At 29.2% G+C, this 20,292-nt stretch overlaps 2 protein-coding genes across 4 annotated transcripts; one reads left to right on the top strand and one right to left on the bottom strand.

The window, feature by feature from the left end:
• Nucleotides 1-339: 339 nt before the first annotated feature.
• Nucleotides 340-1,936, top strand: LOC145941309 (calcium load-activated calcium channel). Its single transcript, XM_083047365.1, has 4 exons — nt 340-546; nt 661-738; nt 859-1,178; nt 1,260-1,936. The coding sequence occupies exons 1-4, from the start codon at nt 486-488 to the stop codon at nt 1,350-1,352; spliced, it is 552 nt and encodes a 183-aa protein (XP_082903491.1). The 5' UTR covers nt 340-485; the 3' UTR covers nt 1,353-1,936.
• Nucleotides 1,878-19,878, bottom strand: Pnuts (Phosphatase 1 nuclear targeting subunit). Of its 3 annotated transcripts, XM_083047362.1 has the most exons (10): nt 19,753-19,878; nt 19,443-19,634; nt 18,270-18,335; nt 16,680-16,864; nt 13,897-15,722; nt 6,252-6,478; nt 5,770-5,917; nt 5,090-5,407; nt 4,528-4,687; nt 1,878-4,186 (listed from the first exon to the last, which is right to left on the bottom strand). In XM_083047362.1, exons 3-10 carry the CDS (start codon nt 18,270-18,272, stop codon nt 3,358-3,360), a joined length of 3,696 nt encoding a protein of 1,231 aa, XP_082903488.1. In that variant the 5' UTR covers nt 18,273-18,335; nt 19,443-19,634; nt 19,753-19,878; the 3' UTR covers nt 1,878-3,357. The 3 variants fall into 3 exon arrangements, with proteins under 3 accessions (XP_082903488.1, XP_082903490.1, XP_082903489.1); XM_083047364.1 differs by lacking the exon at nt 19,443-19,634 and having other exon boundaries at nt 19,672-19,754; XM_083047363.1 differs by lacking the exons at nt 19,443-19,634; nt 19,753-19,878 and adding an exon at nt 18,700-19,434.
• Nucleotides 19,879-20,292: the final 414 nt, after the last annotated feature.

The following is a 20,292-nucleotide window of genomic DNA, read 5'->3' as shown; positions in this document are numbered from 1 at the left end:
GGGAATTCGATTATACGCTGATGGAAGTCAGCTGTCAAATCAGATGGATCATGTAATAAGAAAATAATAAAAAAAAAAAAAAAACAAGATCTAAATTTAGATTCAAGGGAGGATGTCCTCAATATAAATTTATAAGGGGGAGGTATAATTTAAGGTGCGTTCAAAAATCCTACTCGTGGGATAAACCTTCTAATTGACCAATGAGGACAAAAATTTCTCTTTATCCCGATTGGCCAATTTTACACTACTTTACCTTACAAGTAGGATTTTCGAACGAACGAAGAGGAACTCTGGCTACCTTGAAATAGAGGAAAATTTAGAATAGAGATTTCTTTAGAATAAAAGAAACGAAAGTGCTTCTAATGACTCGTAAAGTTTGATGGGTGATCATGTTTGATTAATTCTTGATCAGGATAATTTTTTATTAAAGATTGATTATTGAATTACATGAGCTATAACAAATAAAAATATTTATTCTTGCAAAAATGTGGGCTGACACTATTCTAATTGTATTTATCAGCATATGTACGGCGTTATTGGGCGAAGGTAAAACGATACAAATTTATATATATATAAATATATATTGATTTGGAAGAAAACGCATGTAAAATATTTATTTTGTTTTAATATATTTACTTTGATGCATATTATTGTTTTTAGGATTGACATGGTTAATGGTGTATAGAACTGAAAAATATCAAAAATTAAAGGCCGAAGTTGAAAAGCAGAGCAAAAAGCGTGAGTTTACAAGATACTTTTGTTATATACTCAAGAATATATACGTACACACATACAATCATATATATACATATTTAATTCCTACAAAAATTGTCTATATAATTTTGTTTCATTTATTAGTGGAAAAACGAAAAGAAGCACATGGCGATTCTTTAGATAAGCAGCAGAAAAAAAAGATTGAACGAGAAGAGGAAAGACTAAAGAATAACAATCGTGATTTATCTCTTGTCAAGATGAAATCTATGTTTGCAATTGGATTTGCATTTACGGCGCTTTTAAGTATGTTTAATAATATATTCGATGGACGAATTGTTGCCAGATTACCATTTGTTCCAATTAGTTGGATACAGGGTTTATCACACAGAAATCTTCCGGGTGATGATTATACAGAATGCTCTTTTATATTTTTGTACATATTATGTACCATGAGTATCAGACAGGTAAATTTTATTTTAGATATATATACACACACACATGTACTAGCTTATACGTAATATTTTTTTATACATTTTAATTTTTAGAATATCCAGAAGATGCTTGGCTTTGCACCATCCAGGACTGCAAGTAAGCAGAGTGGTAGTATCTTTGGACCTCCACCTCAACAATTCAAATAAATTCATATTTGTAGCAGAAAGTGTTATTGGTGTTTATAGAGATTTTTTGTACATTCTATTGCTCAATTCCAGACATTTACTCTTATGTCCAACTAATCTTTATAACATCAATTTTTTGTTTTGTATTTCACATTGTGAATTATATTTAAATGTCTTCAAAAATTGTTCTTTTTTTTCTTAACACCTTAAAATATAAATGAAGAATAATTATTGTATTACTTATTGATACATAGATTATATAGAATTTCATAATTTATTTGTTAAAAATAAATTTGTTAAAAATAAATTACTTTATTAAAGTTAAATTTAATTACATTTAAATGTAATAATTGAGCAGGAGGATAAAAAGATAAATTGGATGGAATATGAACTACAGTTTAGTACTTAGTAAAGATATTGAGAAAGATTTATATGAGAAGTACATGATTAAGGATATTTTGCCGTGCATTCATAAAATTATTGGGCCATTTTTTAAAAAATAATTGTAATGGGTATATTTTCATTAAGCGACGCTTTTATACAACACGTTATATACAAACGTAACGATCAATCATATACAAAAAGATGTAATCAATATTATCTTACATAATAAAAAACTTGCAATATTACAATAACAGGTTGAATTATAAAGATACGTGTTATCTGATTCTATACATATCTTGGAAAAATTGGTTCGAATAATATCAGATCGATTATAATTTTTCCTATTTTTAAAGGACATGTACGATTTCTATTAAATACTACTGTTCTATTTTTATCATTATATACCAACTAAGTCTAACAGTCTGTCATTATTAGAATTATTATTTTTTATACATATATATTATGCAAATATATTTACAAGTATAATCCACATATAGAAATTATTATGACAAAAAGTATGAGTTTATCTCATTGAAACTTTTGGTGTTCCATTATGTAGCGTTATATTGAATATTATTTATTATCAATACCACTTTTATATTTTAGAAATCTATTGTTTTAAGCACAAAGCAGTGATGATACCAGACAATGTAATTTCAAGAACATATGTGACGCTTAACGCAGTCACATAGATTAATAATTCATTTTTTTCTGTGATTCTCTTCCAGTCGCATGAATTCTGAAAAAAATATATAGAACCGTAATCTCGGCAGTGGCCACGTATGGGAAATACAAACAAAGACACTAGACAAACAAAAAGAAAATCGTGTATACAGTAATACAAGTGTGGAGGTCATTATATAATTAATTTGAAAACCAAAAATAAAATTATATTAGCAAAAAATCTATATTTTCGAAATGTTATCTAGAGTTATCTTGTTCTGCTGTCCAGCAGCCGAACATAGCATGGTCATATCCGATTTTACAACGCATTTATATTTGACAATATCGCATAGTGCTGTCAATACAAATCATTCATGGATTATCCAAAATCGTGGATATGATTAGAATATCCGCAGGTCTCTAATATGTAATATTAATGTGTGTATGTCTTTCAGATAGTAAAAGTAATGATTTTGATGTAAAAATATTTAATATAAAATTTGATGTCAAATTACAAATTATTAATAATTTTAATAATTATTTAATTAATAAAATTGACAGCACTCACGATATTGCGACATGTTTCTGTAAAATACTTATGTTGAGAAATGCCATTTATATTTACAAAACTTTCAAGCGCATCAAGTATTATTAAATAGAGAAATTCTATCAATATATTCATGCAATGGATTCTTACAAAACAAAAAAAAGAAAAAGAAAATTGCACATTATCACTTTTTTTATATTTTGCGCATCAGTTGCACATATGTTTTTGTATCTGCTTTCTAAGCAAATCGTCATCGAATATCCCGGAGAAAGATCATTAGAATAATCAGTCTATCATTGTAACGCTGACCCCATTCTTTCTCTCTACTTTTTTTTCTCTCTCACGGATATCTATCCTAATCGAAGACACTCTTTTAATCGCATATCAATGATCAATTCAATTATTTAAATAATATCACTCTCAATTTCACTTTTAAAACGGCGGACAGTTCACACCAGGATGAAGATACTGACATTTATCACCGACCCGACAATAGCCATTTTTCGAAAATTGTCTGCATACTGGTGGCTGCTTACCATTTCCTCGCCAACCACCACCACCGCCTCGCCAACCGCCCCTTGGGGGTCCGGCTCCGCGATATCCCCAACCAGGGCCTCCTCTACCTCTTGTGTGCATAGGGGCGCCTCTAGGACCTGGAAAATTAGGTCCTGGACCGTACATCGGTCCGGGCGGTCCCTGAAAGTTAGGATTCATATTGCTGAATCCCATATCTTCCGGACACATCATGCCGTAGCCTTCTTGCTGTTGATTGTACATAGGCGGCGGTCCCATCATTCCTGGCGGAACCATAGGGCCAGCTTCCATTCCCTGATTGAAATTACCCGGCATATTCGCCATCGGATTCATTCCAACATCCGGTACGAGAACCTTGCCATCGCCCGTTCTCCAACCACCACCGCCACCACTCGGCATCGTTGGTCCCGGCATCTCCTGGGCCATCGGAGCCATATGAGATGGAGGCATCATCTGTTGAGGCATCTGTGGTATCGGACCCATCGTCGATTGAGGTCCCATAGGCGTCATCATAGTTTGTTGATTATGCGTGAATGTCGTGGGATAATGGAACGTTGTCACGGTTGGCGGTTGCGGCGTCAGTTGTGGCTTAGGTTCCGGCCATGGTACTGATGTGAAATCCTTTTCGCTCTCCTTATTACCCGTGAGATCGTCCAATGGTATTATTTTAGGATCGGTCATCACATGATGCCGTTCTTCGTCGGGCTCAGCCGCGGAGTCTGGAATCCTACGATTCAAAAAACGGAATTAAAAATTATCGATTAATTTGAAGATTTAAACACAATAATGCATTCTGGACGATAATATGATAGGAGATTTTTTTACTTTGCCTTTATCTCTAATATTTAATTAATTTCTAAAAACTCAAATAATACATAAATATATTTTATATTACATTTTTTTTATATATAATATTCTTATGTTTATTTGAACATAATATTATAGAATAAAAATATATTTCATTTAATTATCGCGAAATATATAAGTAGTTTAGACGAATACGTTCATCGATGAAGTTGATAATTCGGTATGCTATAATATTGACTACAAAATTTGACGTATACTTACATGCTTCGATTAAAGTAAAGCGCTTGAAGAATGCCCTTCTCGCGAGCATATTGAATATCTTTCTCTTTACTATCCTTGCCAGGATCTACTAATGCAGGCGGTTGATCAATAGGAATTAGAGGCTTCCACCTTGTTCTCTCTTCCATTAAATCCTCGGTATCTATAATAAAAAAAAATATTGTTGTGCATATTTTATATATATATACATATTTTATTTGATAAAATTTTAAAAAAAAGTTCACATCTATAAACATTTTCAACCCTTTATAATTATTTTCTAAGGAACTATTAAAGATTTAAAATTTTAAAAAAATTCTATTTTATTAACTTTTTTCGAATTGCGAATTCTTTCATAATATGTAATAAAGTTATTCGATAAAATATTTAAAAAATTATATCAATATCTTCAATAGTTCCTTAGAATATTTGAAATAAATATATAATTACAATATAATTTGCAAGTATATATATAATAAGTATACTTGATATAGATATGTATATTTCATAATAATTATCAATATAAAATAAATTATAATTACAATATAATTACATATGTACGTACTTAATTTTCTGGCCATTTGGAATGCTTCTCTTTCGTTTTGCTTTTCCATCTGTTTCGCGTCGGTGAATGTTTTTGTCACATTAACCCTCTCTGTTTCATCCAATTCAAAGTAACGTATGGATTCTAAATCTGTCTTCCATTTTAAAACCTTCTTCGGTCCTTTACGTTTCTGAAGTAACAAAACACTTTTAAGTCCATCTACATATCGTATTTCAGGATAAGGACTAGTGTTATCCTTCTTCAATGAAATCACTGAAGACGCATCTTCTGGCGAGTCCGAATCTTTTATATCTTCCACATCTTCCTCAGGTGTCGGTGCTATGAAAGAGATAAATAAATAAATATATTACTTAAATATATTATTATAATTATTATAATTAATATATTATTATAATTATTATAATTATAATTAATAATTTAATAAATTATTGAATACATTATTATAAATATATTATATAGGAAAAATTAATTTTTACTTCAACATGATGATATATATGTATATAAATTTGTAAATAAAATTGCATTAATAATAATATATTAAAGCATTATATAAATAAAATAAGCAAACGCATATACTTGAGTTTATAATTATTTATATACTTTATACACACACAACTTTTTTCAGAAACGTTTTTCAAAAGCAAATTAGCTTATCTCTCTCTTGCTTCCTTGATACTTACTGTTACTTCTGCTATCATCATCATCTCTATTATCCTTTTCGTCATCAAGCACCTTCAAGTCATCTTTATCTTTTTTCGAATCTTCTTCGCTATTTTCTTTTTCTCTTTCATCTTTGTCTTCTTCAATTTCCAGCGTATCTTGATAGAACTATAAAAAACAAGTTTTACAATAATATTTATTATTAATTATGTTTCACATATAAGAAATCTATTTTTAAATAAAAAAATAAAATCAAGTCGAAATTCTCTGCTTTAGCATACTTTTAAATTAAAGCTTAGAGTTTAAAATAATTAAAAAATTATCTCATCAATCACTTATCAAAATTTAATTGAATTGGAGCATTTATGTCTTATAAAATACACCAAAACAAATAAATCTTAAATTAGAATATAATACTGATTAATTTGATTTTTTTTTCTTGCAGCAACATCCTGAGCATATATATTATTTAATATATATATATATATATATATATATTTACTTTGAAATTAGGTTTGAGGGCTACTGGAGATTTCTCTTCGATATTTGTGGGCGAAGCAGGTGGTGGTGTGCTCTCGCAATTATCAGTGTTAGCGATTTCTTGTTTCTTAGCTTCCGAAGATCCGTCTTTCGTGATAGAAGTCCTACGCTTACGTTTCCTCGGTTCTTTGCTTTTGGTAGATGCTGTGAGAGCATCCATGAACATGTCACTCTCTTGTAGCACCATCGCTGAGAACAAAAATTTTGAGCATTTTGAGCATTTTGAGCACTATTTACGAATAATACAATAGCAACAACAGAGTAAAAAATAAATTAAAACAATTTTCATAAATAATAATATTTCAAGATATGCTGCATTATATATAGACACATGACATATTATTTAAATATATATATATATATATCTGTAATTAAAAAATGTTAGTAAGATTAGATGTGTTTTTATAACGTTAATATCGAATAAATTATTAAGATTTTAGAAAAATCTAACAAAAAAGAATAGCAGAGTTGATAGAATTTCTTAAAAATAATTTCGGAGAAAATGATGACTCTCTGGAAAACGACGATATGTTTCATTATGTCCTAGATATTTATAAATAAAATATTTCTTTCACTATAGACATAACTTTGCAAATATATTCAGCGCGCAAAAATAATAAAAATTGACGTACGTAATTGATTTTTTATCTAATTTTTCTGAATTACATTTATTCTTGTTATTAAATAATAAATTCTTATATTTTTTGATGATTTTAACAATGATTCTGAATGGTATTTTTCAATAATATATTCCTATAAACTATTTTTACATTATATTTGCGCGCTGAATTTATTCCTAAAATTTATGCTCAGAAATTAGAAAACATGCTCTATATAATTGTTAAATATATTTATGTTAAGGTTTACATTATATTTATAAGTAGTAATCTCGTTTCGCAAACTTTCGATCCGTTCTGTAAATAAACAAATAAATGACTTAAATAGATATTGTCACATAAAGATTGTTAATAATAGCAACATCGTGAGATAATTCGTCGATTATTTTATTGGTAATCAGTATGGATCTGGAAAATATCTGAAAAATGTCTTAATTTTTCAATAGCTGCAAGTAAAAAGTAAGCTTCTTACAGCAGTAAACATGAATATCTTCCATAATAATTCGATAATTCGCCTGCCAGAATAAACTCAGTGTTAATTTTGTGTTCAATATATCCTGTAATAAAAAAAATTCAAATTTAAGCTAATAAATTTTAAAGAAGTTTACTACATTGTTCTACCCTGTAAATTATAGCATATAATAATTTAAAAATAATTAAAGAATAATGAAATAATATAAACTAAAAATATTTGTTGATAATGATAGTAATTTAATGTTATTTAAATAACAGAGTTTATATAGGCTGCAAGAAAGATATATGTAAGTGTGATATAAATGTAAATAAAAACGGTTTAAAAAAATTAATTAACCGATATAATTATATACAACTAATTATTAATACTATGTATTAAGTTTATATCTTTTGGAAACATAAATTATTGATTAATAAATTATTCTCTATAATGTTTTAACATTTAATACTTATTTGTGAGAAAAAATGAATGTGTCTTTCTAGACAGCAAATTTTAATTTTATTATATTTTGAATAATATATTCAAGATTACTTTTATGTTATATATAATAATAAAGTAATGGAATAAAGAAAAAGCGAATAATATTAATTATGTACGAACAAATATTTTCAATATATCAATAAATAAACTAGTCATCTTCTAAAATGTCAATATATGTACGTTTAAGCTGTAAAGTATATTTCTATAAGCTAATTTAACATATTACAATATACATAAAAAATTTTTTAAAATTAAGTTTATATTGTGCTTTTACATACAAATATATTTCTATAATTACAATATCGAGAAGATAAATATTATATGCATTATTTCAAATATTTTTTTTTTTCAAGTGTATATATATGTATATATGTGTGTGTGTATAATCTTTAGCTTTATTCCATTATTGTATAAGAATTATATGAAATAGATAACAAAGTTGTAATTGTGTATATTTCTGTATAAAATAATTATAGGGCCGAAAAATAAAAATAATTATAGGCTAAAAAATAAAAAAAATTATAATTATATATAAATGTGTACAAATTGTATTATAACATTATAAGACAAATGTATACAAATTACACATTTATTTGTTATGCAAACAAAAGACTCAAATTATTTTAATGCCAAATAAAATTTTGATGATCTTTGTATAAGTGAGTACTTTTACGATATGAGAATGCAACACGCGCGAGAAAAAAATAGACAGAAGAATATTATTATTTAAATATAATAATTTAAAAAATATCGCCATTCCTTAAAATGTGCACAATTAATAGTTCTAAAAATAATTTACAAATCTATTTAGTAATCAATAGAAAACTTATTATCACCATTCATCGTGCCCCTTATCATATAGAACTGCAGTCCCATCCTAAAATAATACGGAAATATTTTAATTCATAACAGATTACAAACAAAATATAATTCATACTAAAAATAGCTATTTTTCAAGCTTCTTTAAGCTTATAGGATATTATATAAAAAAGAATGTTGTCAATATTTGGATACTATAAGTATCCGACTATATCCATAAATCTGAATAACAGATAGATATTTTAATATTAAAAACTGTTTAAGTCATATTCTGACAACGCTGACGTAATAAACTCGATAAAAATAAATTTTTCAAAAATTGAGGAAGAATATATGGGTTGCATTATTCATTTTTTATTTCTACAGAGAAATGATCTATGATAAGAAAAAAAAACGATATCTATTCTCAGAACAAATAATTTTTTGCGACTTTTAATAATATAGCGCATCAAATTGTTTTTGATGTGTTCTTCACTCTTAATTTTTAATGCATATTTACGTTATATCAAAAATTATTTAACTATACGACATTGATTTTCTAAGAGTTTGAATTTAGCAAGTATAAATTTATGTGCAATTTCGTTAATGACAAATTTACAAAGCTACTGACTTGACAAAATTATTGACTTATATGTACACATGTATACAACAACATATAACGAGTTTATTATAATTATTATAATCTCCCGAAAAAAGAAATTGACAAGATTTTCATGTATATAATAATACATATACACATTAAAAATAAATTATCACTCTTTTAAGTTATTACTATTTAATTATTACTCTTTTTCTCACACACATATATATATATATATATATATATATATATATATATAATTAACTTAATAATAAAATGTACAAACACTTAACATCTTATTTGTTCAATAATTATAATTCATAAAAATGTATATGTATAGATAGACATGACAATACAAAATAAATTTACTTTAATAAGTTACGATTAATATATATTCTAGAGATAATCTGTTTACAGATTGCAATCACACACGCGATGAAGGCTTTGCAGTATTTAAAAATAAATTCGAAACAATATTATTTGTATATTGCACGGGAGAGAATAATAATTAATATATTTTATAAAATAATAGCGCAATATTATACAAATATTTTATCAGCTATAAATTTCTTGATAAAAGTTTTATCAAATTTCAAAAATAAATTTCAACGTGCATTTCAAATAGCAACTTTAGATTATATTGAATATATTGTCAACTGATATATGTTAAATAAGACAGCCGTTTGGAAATATATTTATCATTAGATGATTTATTATTCATGTGTTATTGTTTGTTTATTAATGTTAAGTCACAGTATAAGTCACAATACGAAATATATTGAAATGTAAAAGGATAACAATATTCTACCTGATTATATACAAATATTTTGCGTTTTAGAATTATTTAAGTAGATTAATTTGAAATTCGTTAGAATTAGAAAAATAAATTTATATAAATAATTTCGAGCATGTATTTAAACACAAAAAAATGTTATTTTTTTGCAAAATTGAAAATATATAATATTACTGTCCTAAATTATGTGTGAATAAATTTTATTAAGTCAATATAATTTAATAACATTCGACGTTCTAATTCAATATAAATTAGAAAAATTTTTGGAAATTTTAATACACGTGCTTTTTAGAATTAAAACATTTGTTTATCATTCGTGCACAAGCTTTCAAATGCAGGAAAGAAAATTATTAAATCAATCTATCCAGGAATCATCTAGAGGTTTTGTATTATAAATTTAATTAATTATATTATAAAATATCTATATATACGTAAAGTTTGCATATATGTATCTTTCAACTATGTTATTTTGCACGGTTTGGAATCGTGTAAAAACCGTGATAATTATGAAACCAATGTAATTAAATATCACGCGTATACATTTGCATATATTCAGATAGAAAATTTTTCATTCTCGTAAAAATATTGGGTAAATTTCGCGACATGAATGCCGCGCAAAATAGATATCAAGTGTGTGAGTGTGTCGCGGGTTGATGTGCGTCGAACGGTTAATAGTGTCGGTAGAAGCGCGCTACCCCGACTGCGGCAGTCATATGGGCAACGAAACACGTGCGTCGACGTAAAACAGTCGCAAAAACATCGGCCCCTGCGTGTATCGCGCGACTTGCAATTCTCTCCGGTTGCACGCGCACGTGTCGAACACATCGAAAACGAATTCGATTTACAGATTTTGTTTGTTCCCATTCTTTTTTTTAATCTAAATTTTTGCAAAATCTTATGTAATCTTTCGAAGGTTTCTTTAAATAAACGCGATTATTCGTACGGGACTCTGTTGCACCAAAATTTCTAGCAAGAGCACATAGAAATTATGAATGTAATAATTTGTTCGCAAAACGAGTTTCCGATTCACTTGGGACGATTAATGTTTTCATGATATTGTTAGAGCATTAATTATATATATATATACAATATATAATTATATCCAACAATATATACATATCTACACACATACAGAATACATATGCATATATTTTTTTTCTTCCAAGACAAGTGCCATTATTATTGTTAACGTTATGATAATTTTATTGCTATTTGGAGAATTTTGTAATTAATATTTTAACAATTTTATAGAATTTTACGTATTGTAATAAAATAAAAAAAAATTATATTTAATTGCGCTCAAGCTCCAAAGTTTAGCACAACTAGTCTCTTTCTCATTTTATTTTTTCGACCCTAGCTAGCAGTTTTCTAGTACCTAGCTTTTTCTTTATCTGTTTCTCGTTTCAATTATCTAACATAATTATTGGCAAGGAAGAAGGATCTCTTCACCAAGCCGACGAAACTCGTTGTAAAGGGGGCCTGCTGGTCCTAAAGTCCCTTCTTGCTCGAAGATGTCGGATATGCAGCTTCAGAATTCGTGCACTTTCAGTGCTACTTTCAATCCGTAGAATCTCCACGCATCGTTCAATGTGTTAGAATACATGTATTCTCACAATATTTTCTCTAATTTGTCGCTAACCTTTTTTTTTTTTTTTTTTTGTTACTATTTCTTTCACCCTCTCTCTTTCTCTCCCCCTTTCTCTCTCTCTCGTTCGCTCTTTCCCTTTCTCTCTTTTTTTCTATTAAAGGTGAAATAATTTGCCCCACACAAATTTCAATTCTCTCTGATAAATACGCAAACATTTCATGTACGTACGAAAAGTCATGTAATGAATGAAAATTTCATTTTATCTACAGGCCTTGAATGTGTATTCATATTTTATTGGCAACAAATTTTTGAATCGATGTCAAATCGATGCGATTGTTTCAATATTAATAAAAGAAATATCAAGTTTTCTATTCTCATTTAAACTTAACTTTGAAGAGTGAATTTCAGAATTACTGAAACTAATTAATCAATTTGCATGTTGTACATGTTTTAATATTAAAAATCGAGAGGATGGAAATCTGGATGGGCTCACGATGTATATACGATATTATTTTGTCTTAAAAGCGATTTAACAGCGAGCAAGATATGTAGTATAGCAGAAACCCAAGAGTTAAGTATTCCAGATTTCTGATAAATTTATTTAAATGTTTAAATAGGATATATACATGTACAAGGGAAAAAGAGTATGAATAGACAAGACTTTGTTGCCTTACCTAGTTAGAGATTAGAAATATTCCTGTAATGATGGCTTCATAATCGTTGTATCACTAATATCGAAGATTAAGGACACGTGCCCGCTATCAATAAATATCGATAGAACACTTTTTGACACGTTTCAACTATCTTTGTTCAACAAGAACCTATGCGGTTTTTTTTTTACTTTGAAACGATTAACTATATATATGTATATATATGTATATATATATATATATATATATATATATATATATATAAAATACTTTCGTCGAATATTAAAAAAATCGCGATTCACGCGTTGTAATGAATACTTTATCGAAGATTACCTGCTATCGAAGATTCTTAATATACGAAAAAGTTCGTAGTTGATTGCAGATCCTAATGGCTTCGTTCTTCTAACGAGAGATGTTAATTTTCGTAGACGGATGATCCGTACAAGAGCTGCTAATTCTCCATGCAGCACGATGAATAAATCGTTACACGGCTTATTATATCTTCTACAAGATGCTAATAATAATTTTTTGGGGGAAGTAGGGAGGATGTACTATTAAGAGGTATTATACTACGGGATATTGCCTGGAAGAAACAATAAGTTTAAAGTACATAGGCAAAAATAAATGTTTGATGTGACAACACCAAAAAGTCATTGAGACTATCGATAACATTCGCGATACATAAAGATATCGCATTAAATATCGGATCAGCTCGCATATCCTCCGGTAACATCCATCTGCAAACTCAATATTACAGAGTTAGTTATATATAATGCAGCATGCCAATGTACAAAGCTTAAGCAGTCATTTGTTTAGTCATTATATTCCACCAAAAAATAAGATTTAGAGCTTGTATAGAAAAATAATATAGAACAGAAAAACCATATTGCATAATATTATAAAAAATATATAATAATAAAATAATAATAATAATAACAATAATGCACGTATGTATACTAAAGACTGTAATAAAATTTTTGAAAAAATATAAAAGTGTTACAAAACAAATACATAATGATTTAAATATTAGTAATTACTTAAATTACTTTAGCTGAGAGTAAGTTTTACAAATAAAAACAATTATATATGTATATGTAGGTGTTTAAGTCTATTCTATAACTTGAAAAAAATACATACGTATACGCATGTTTAAAAAGATACATATAAATATTCTAAATTTCGAAATTTATTATTTTATTAAATTATAAGTATTTTAAATTATAAATTTAAACTATTTCTTTTTTTGTTAGAATATTTGTATTCTCTTTTTACAAATATAGCTTTATGTTAACATAATGTTCTTTTAAAATTGCATTTATACATTAAATATAAAGATTTCTCTAAAAGTTTAATTTTTCTCAATTATGTTTTAAATTTTTATGTAAATTATCATGTAAAAAATTTGATTAACTTAGTCTTAGTACACATAGTATAATTTTTGACTAAAATTATAGACTGCTTTATCTAAGGACATTAGCGTAACGTTTATATCTAGATTAAAAAAGTACCAGTTAGAGAAAATTAAATATAATAGAGATATAATAGAGATCTGTATTAACAAAGAAATTTCGTACATAATTTGTAACAGAGAATCAATATACTTACGTTTTGGTTTTGGTGGTATCAGTTTAATCCCTCCCTTCTTTTCATCGCTTGGTGGTGTTGTTGGCGAATCTAGTGACAGTTTCACCCGTTTTTCCACTATTGGAATGGTTTCTCTCAATGGCGATGGCCTCTTCAAGGGAAATTTCGGAGGTAGAACCTTCTTATCAACGGCAGGATTTGGTTTCTTCGATCTCGGTGGTGGTGGTTTTACTTCTTCCTCTAGTCCCGTGGATCTAAACTTTGAATTAAATGTCTTCACCGTTTTCGGCCGTGCCGTAGAGTCTGGACTATTTTTCCTATTCTCAATAGAAATGGATATATTTTTCTTGTCGGTAGTGAGCTTTGAAACCGTGTCTTTTTTACTACCATCTATTTTCTCTTTATTTTCCTTCGTGCCATCTCGCGACTCAGTCGAAGACTTTCTATCGTTTGTATCGTCCTCCGTTCGTTTCTTCGGTATTTTGCCCAATTTGGAACTCAACGCTTGACCTTGCACTTTTTCCAAAGTCGCTTTATCCTTCTCCGCTTGATCTTTCTTCTGCTTTTCCTTCTCTCGTTCTTTGTCACGCTCAGATTTATTCTTACTTGAACTGTGCTTACTGGATGAGCTAGAGTGATGCTTGTCCTTGGAAGACTTATCTTTGCTGGAGCTTTTAGAACTATTACTACTGGAACCAGAACGGTGACTACTCGATTTGTGAGACGTTGAGCTGCTACGATGTGTACTGGAACTTGCGCTGTGCTTAGAAGAACTTTTAGACGATGAAGACGAACTGTGATGAGTACTGCTTTTCTTGTCAGAATTAGACTTCTTATCATCTTTTTTATGAAAGTCCCTATTTTCCTTGTCACTAGATTTACTGCTATCACTACTAACAATAATATCCTTAGAGTCTTTATTATCTCTACTTTTAGCACCTTCGATATCTTGATTGTCTTTAGAACTAACTATAGTTTGTTTCACATCACTAGGAACATGTCCTGAATTGTCTGATTGTCCAATGTCTACTGTTTCGTCTTGACCACTAGTCACACTGCCACTTTGTCCCGTCTCTTCTACATCCTCTGTTTCTTGCTTTGTTTCCTGTGAAACAGGAAGCGTAGCGTCCACAGTATTTATAACTACTTCTGCATTTGTACCAGATTTGGTTAAAACACTATTTATATTCGTGACATCCGTCTCCACCTTGGCGAGGACTTGATTACCATCACGAATGGTAATCTTGTAAACAGGAACTGACTGCGAAGACGTTGTTACAACAACAAAGGACTGTTTTTTACTTTGTTGTTGCGTCGTTTGCTGGCCCTTGCCAACAATTTGTATCGTTTGCGACTGTAATCTTTCTTGTTGCTGCTTCTCTTGATCTTGCTGAATCTGATTTACTGGAGTACTCGCAGTAGATGATTGTGCAAGCTTGAAATCTTGAACATGAACAGTTGCATTTTCAGTAATTTCAAGAGTTTGAGAATTTAATAAATAATGTTGCTGCGACGAAGGAATAACTGCGATTTGTCCTGCAGTAGCATTCGATTGCACTGGAACCGTCATGATTTGGGCTGGTACCGAATTCGGCGCTGCTTCTCCTTTCACAATTTTTAGCCACTGTTCCACAAGTCGAGTGGCCAATGTTCGTACACCCTGATGACTGCCTTCTTTTGACAAGCCTTTGATCAGCTTTGGACAATTGTTACTCTTCAATCTTTCAATATCTACTGGACAGAGTAGCAGAAGTTCTAGGAGTTCTTGAATAAGGGCCCAATTCTTGGCAAGAATGCCATCAGTGAGCCATGTGTGAATAAGATTCCATCCTCCAGCACTCATAAATCTGCAAAAATACGAATTATAAAATGTAAAATATTTATTATTGTAAAGAATAATAAAAGATAAGATAGCATAATTATACTATTGTAAATAATAAAATTATACTATCTCCTATTATTCTATTTTTAATTTCAATTTCTATCATAAAATGCTATATAAAAGTAATGTATGTATTCTGAAGAGAATAATCTGTAATAGTTAAGCATTAAAACTACTCCTATGAATACATATGAATAAATATTTCACAGATATTAAGTATTGTAATAATTAATATAAACATTAATTAAATAATAAAATATTTTTTTATATATATTTATATATATTGCATATATATTTCTAGTATTTTGTTTTATAAAATTATTCTGCTAAAAAGATTCAACAATCATTAAGAAAATCCGAAGAACCAAATTGTACAACTCTTGATTGTCTTTAGAACTGTGATCTGTTTCATATCATTAGAAATATGAATTGCCTAATTGTCCAATTCTTGTCTAGTCCAATGTCTTGTTTTAGTCTTATTGTAGTCATATTTAGTTTATTCAATTCTCTCTATCTATTTCATTTTTCTGCTTTATTTCCTACTTCACAGAAAGCATAACTTTTATACTGTATAAAACTACTTCCATACTTGTAAAAAAGTTTTAGAAAAAAAGTGATGTAAGGCTCGTATCAGTAAAAATGGCACAATAATAAATACCATCTAATGGTTCTGAACCTCTTATTTACTCTTGCATGTTCTGTGTTCTTTCCATACATACAAATATACGAATTACTATATACTTGTATGTCTCAACATGCCAAACGACAAATTTCTTTTATAAAATTACTTTTATACAGTTGTATTAATATCATAAAGAACGATAAAATAAAATGTTTGTAAAAAAAAATAAAGAATCATTTTAATAAATAAGAAGAGTAAAATAACCATTTTAATATTATTTCAATAGACTTAAGTACTTACTGACTAAGCAAATCCGTATTAGTAGTTTTCAATATTTGTATATAAATGCATTTTGAGACAAGTTTTTTAGAAAACTTCGTCATTAAATTAGCTAAGCGATGAACTTCTTCTTTACTCTTAATGCCTCCTGTTGGACCCAACAACACGCTGAGGCATTTAAGTAAGGATAGTGGATCTATACGTGGCTGAAAATATAATTTAAGAAAAAAAAGCATTATTAATACAAAATCATCATATAAAAACATAAATTGTGCTCATAAATACAAAATTTAATAACATGAAAATTAAACAAAATACAAAAATATATAGTGTTTAAATTTTTGAAAAAAGATTTCTTATAAACTTTCTAATTTTTTAAGGCTTTTTTATTAAAATTTAGAAAAGTAAATTATATTTTTTCTAAATAAACTAGTAAATAAACTTTTTAAAATTAAATTTCTAAAAAATTTAATAAATTATTACTGAAAATTTTATAAATTTTTTAACAATTAAGTTTTTTGACATTTGTGAGCTTCTTAGTGATTTGTGTTCACAGATTATGAAGAAAAAATTAAAAACAAGTTTCAAATTTGAAAAAAATATTGAAAAAAAATATTGAAAATTAAGGACTTTTTAGAGAGAAAAAATTATTTAAAATATATAATTTTTTTCTCTTATTTTTAAGAAATATGAAACATAAAACAAACATTGTATAGCATATTTATTGAGATTGAGATTGAATATAAAAAAAGAAATATATTGTGAATATATTTTATAAAATTCAGCCTTTATCGCTCAATTTCTCTCTCGCCAAGTAAAATTCTTAACAAAAATTCTTCACGTTCTTCAGACAGAAACAATTTTATGAGCATTTTGTCCTTCAAATAAAAAAAATTCTATATTGTTAATCATTATATAATTGATATAATTAATAGTGACATAGCGCATTAAATTACTGATATACCAGATGTAAATAAAAATTATAAGTAAATATTATAGTAAATAAAAAATACTAAAATTAGAATATTTGGAATATATCTGAATAACTAGATACTTGACTATTAGTCATCACTAGTAATTGCTAAGTATATGAGTTTCTTGAATATTATACAGACTATCTGGACAAGATTAAGTAAATAAATTTAAATAAAAATATCTCTAGATATAGAAATTATTAAAAGAACATTAATAAAATCCATTTTTCTCGAATTCCATATATTTTAAAAATTATTTCCTACGTATTAATTATTAAATATAAAAATTTTACATAGACTATTCATGCATAAAATTCATAATTTTTCTTTTCTCAACTGTTTTCATTTATAATTATTTCCTCAATATTTATCAATCATATCATATATTTACCATTCAATTACGAAAATTCATAGAATATTATATACACGCAATAACGGCAAATTGAACAATCTCATACGTTGTAATTATACGGATACGTGACAGCGAAAATAGAATACGAGGTCACGCACACACGAAAGGAACAAAGGTTATTGATCCCTCGTAATCGCCAAAATGTACCAGGTGGCGCCATCGTTGCTCATAATATTCGCAGATAGCTTGCAATTTATATATATAAAAAAAATATGTATGACTCACCATTTTGTTGAAATTTAAGACGTTTCAGAGCATCTTCGGGACCAGATATATGTTCATCGCACGTATCTGCAATGAAATATAAAATACTTGATGACTATACGAATGGCTCGGAAAACCGACGCACTCTTCACGCCATATTGTCGAATTCTCAGACTCGCACGAATTTACAAGACAGACGATGGCAAATCGAAACGAAACGAAACGGCTGCTTTCTTTTCCCCAAATATCGAGAGTTCAATGCGTGCAATTTATCAGTCCCTTGTGATTAAACCCCCCCCCCCCTCCTACGATTCCTCGCTTACAACATATGGTACCACGCGATTCTCATCGAGCTGTATAATGTAATCGGAGACGACCCGGATTGAGCGATAACGCGCAAGGATATCCGCGCTTAGGTTGCGTCCTACGTGAATTATGACTGCGTAATTACAATGATCTCGTAATCTTTCGCTAGAAATGCTGACGCTCGAGGCGGAAATTGGGATGGTTGCTCGTTCGAAAAATGTTGAAAAAAATGTAGGCGCAGATACGAGTCCTTCTACGAGACGAACGGTTCTTCTCTCACTCGTCGGACTAGCCCCGAATATCCGCTGCGCAACTGCCCTGCGCATATGCCCCACCCACGCGACCGACCAATCGGAGCTGCGAAAGTCGCTCCCTCCTCGTCACGCGACCAATAATGGCTCTCGTCTGTCTCCGCGCTATGAGCTATGACGTAGCTCCGTTCTATTTACGTAACACGACGATAGGAAATCCTGAAACGTAGGTTCTTTTTCCGCGGACTCGTATCGTACTTACGAGAGAACTGACACTTTTTTTTTCTGCACTTTTGTAATACAAACTCGTTCTCGTATCATCCCTTTTTTTCTTGAAATTATAGATCGACACTTGTACGCGATATTTTTCCGAGTTTTTTTATCGCGCCAGATACATCGAGTCACATACATATATGATTACGTCATCACTACTCTCGACATGATTCACCTCGAAATCGGACTTATCATTTAACGACGATCAATTATGCGATTGAACTGTCAAATAAAGCTTCTTTAATAATTTCTCAGGACTTTTTCGACAGAAATTATGCTACTCTCGATCGTCTGTCGCGTTTTTCTTTCAGAATTCTTTTATCTTTTTTTTTTTTTTGTTGGAAAATAGGAAGGCCACACTCACATTTGTTAAAAATTAAATCCGTTTTATGGTAAATAAATGTTCACGCTGTGTGATGCATAAGAAATGGAACATTTCCTATGATAATGAGTACGTATGATTCGACCAGCTCGTTCGTGAATTCTTGATGTGCATCGAGAAATGCTACGAGGCTCTCAATCGCAATCCGTATATATTTCGCCGTCTATTTGCCATCTGCAATCAGATATAATTTAGAATCTATTGTTATTACCAATAAATCCGTTCTGATCCAATATTTTGCGTCTTGTTGTTGTATAAATAATCCTATCAACTTGTATCAAACGATCCTCACCTAACTGCGTAAAATCTGCTGCTCTCGAACAAGCCGGAAGTGCTCATATAATACAGCTACATTCTCTCTTCACTGCGTTAGTCAAGCGCAATACTAAACTCATATTAGATTTGCAAGTGACATTAATATAGTTCTCAATGGAAATATATAATTTGACTTGATAAATAATATTAAAATCAAATAAATTGCGATTGTTCTGTTGCACTTAAGACACAGTGTCGTATAAACGCACAAATGTCCTATTTAAATCTTCTATTGATTTGTCTCTGGTATGTAAAGGTGTGTTCTGAAATTTGCGACTCAGATTACTACGCGACAAAAAGCGACGCGCTAGCCAATCAACGTTTCGCTTTTATGGACAAGCTATAAATTGATTGGCTCTCATCTAGTGGCCTAGTTTACATCGAGCACTTGATACGTATATCAAGTAGTGAATTTCAGCTGATCAGCCAATAACTGAACCAATGTACTAGTTATTTACTATTTGATACGCGTATCAAGTTCACGATGTTAAACTAGACCAATAACTAGTACATTGGT

This window comes from Prenolepis imparis, unplaced genomic scaffold (genome assembly GCF_030444845.1).
Source record: "Prenolepis imparis isolate NDT839.2.m4 unplaced genomic scaffold, iyPreImpa1.0 SCAF_10, whole genome shotgun sequence".
Lineage (NCBI taxonomy): Eukaryota > Metazoa > Arthropoda > Insecta > Hymenoptera > Formicidae > Prenolepis > Prenolepis imparis.
The sequence above is the reverse complement of the archived record's forward strand: the minus strand, read 5'-3'. Positions and strand labels throughout refer to the sequence as shown.

Coding starts and splice junctions, on each gene's coding strand:
- LOC145941309 (XM_083047365.1), top strand. CDS start 486: ATGTGGGCTGACACTATTCTAATTGTATTTATCAGCATATGTACGGCG. Junction 547..660: donor TACGGCGTTATTGGGCGAAG/GTAAAACGATAC, acceptor TATTGTTTTTAG/GATTGACATGGTTAATGGTG. Junction 1,179..1,259: donor GTACCATGAGTATCAGACAG/GTAAATTTTATT, acceptor TTTAATTTTTAG/AATATCCAGAAGATGCTTGG.
- Pnuts (XM_083047362.1), bottom strand. Junction 15,723..16,679: donor AATACGGATTTGCTTAGTCA/GTAAGTACTTAA, acceptor GTATTTTTGCAG/ATTTATGAGTGCTGGAGGAT. Junction 4,688..5,089: donor CCAAATGGCCAGAAAATTAA/GTACGTACATAT, acceptor TTTTTATTATAG/ATACCGAGGATTTAATGGAA.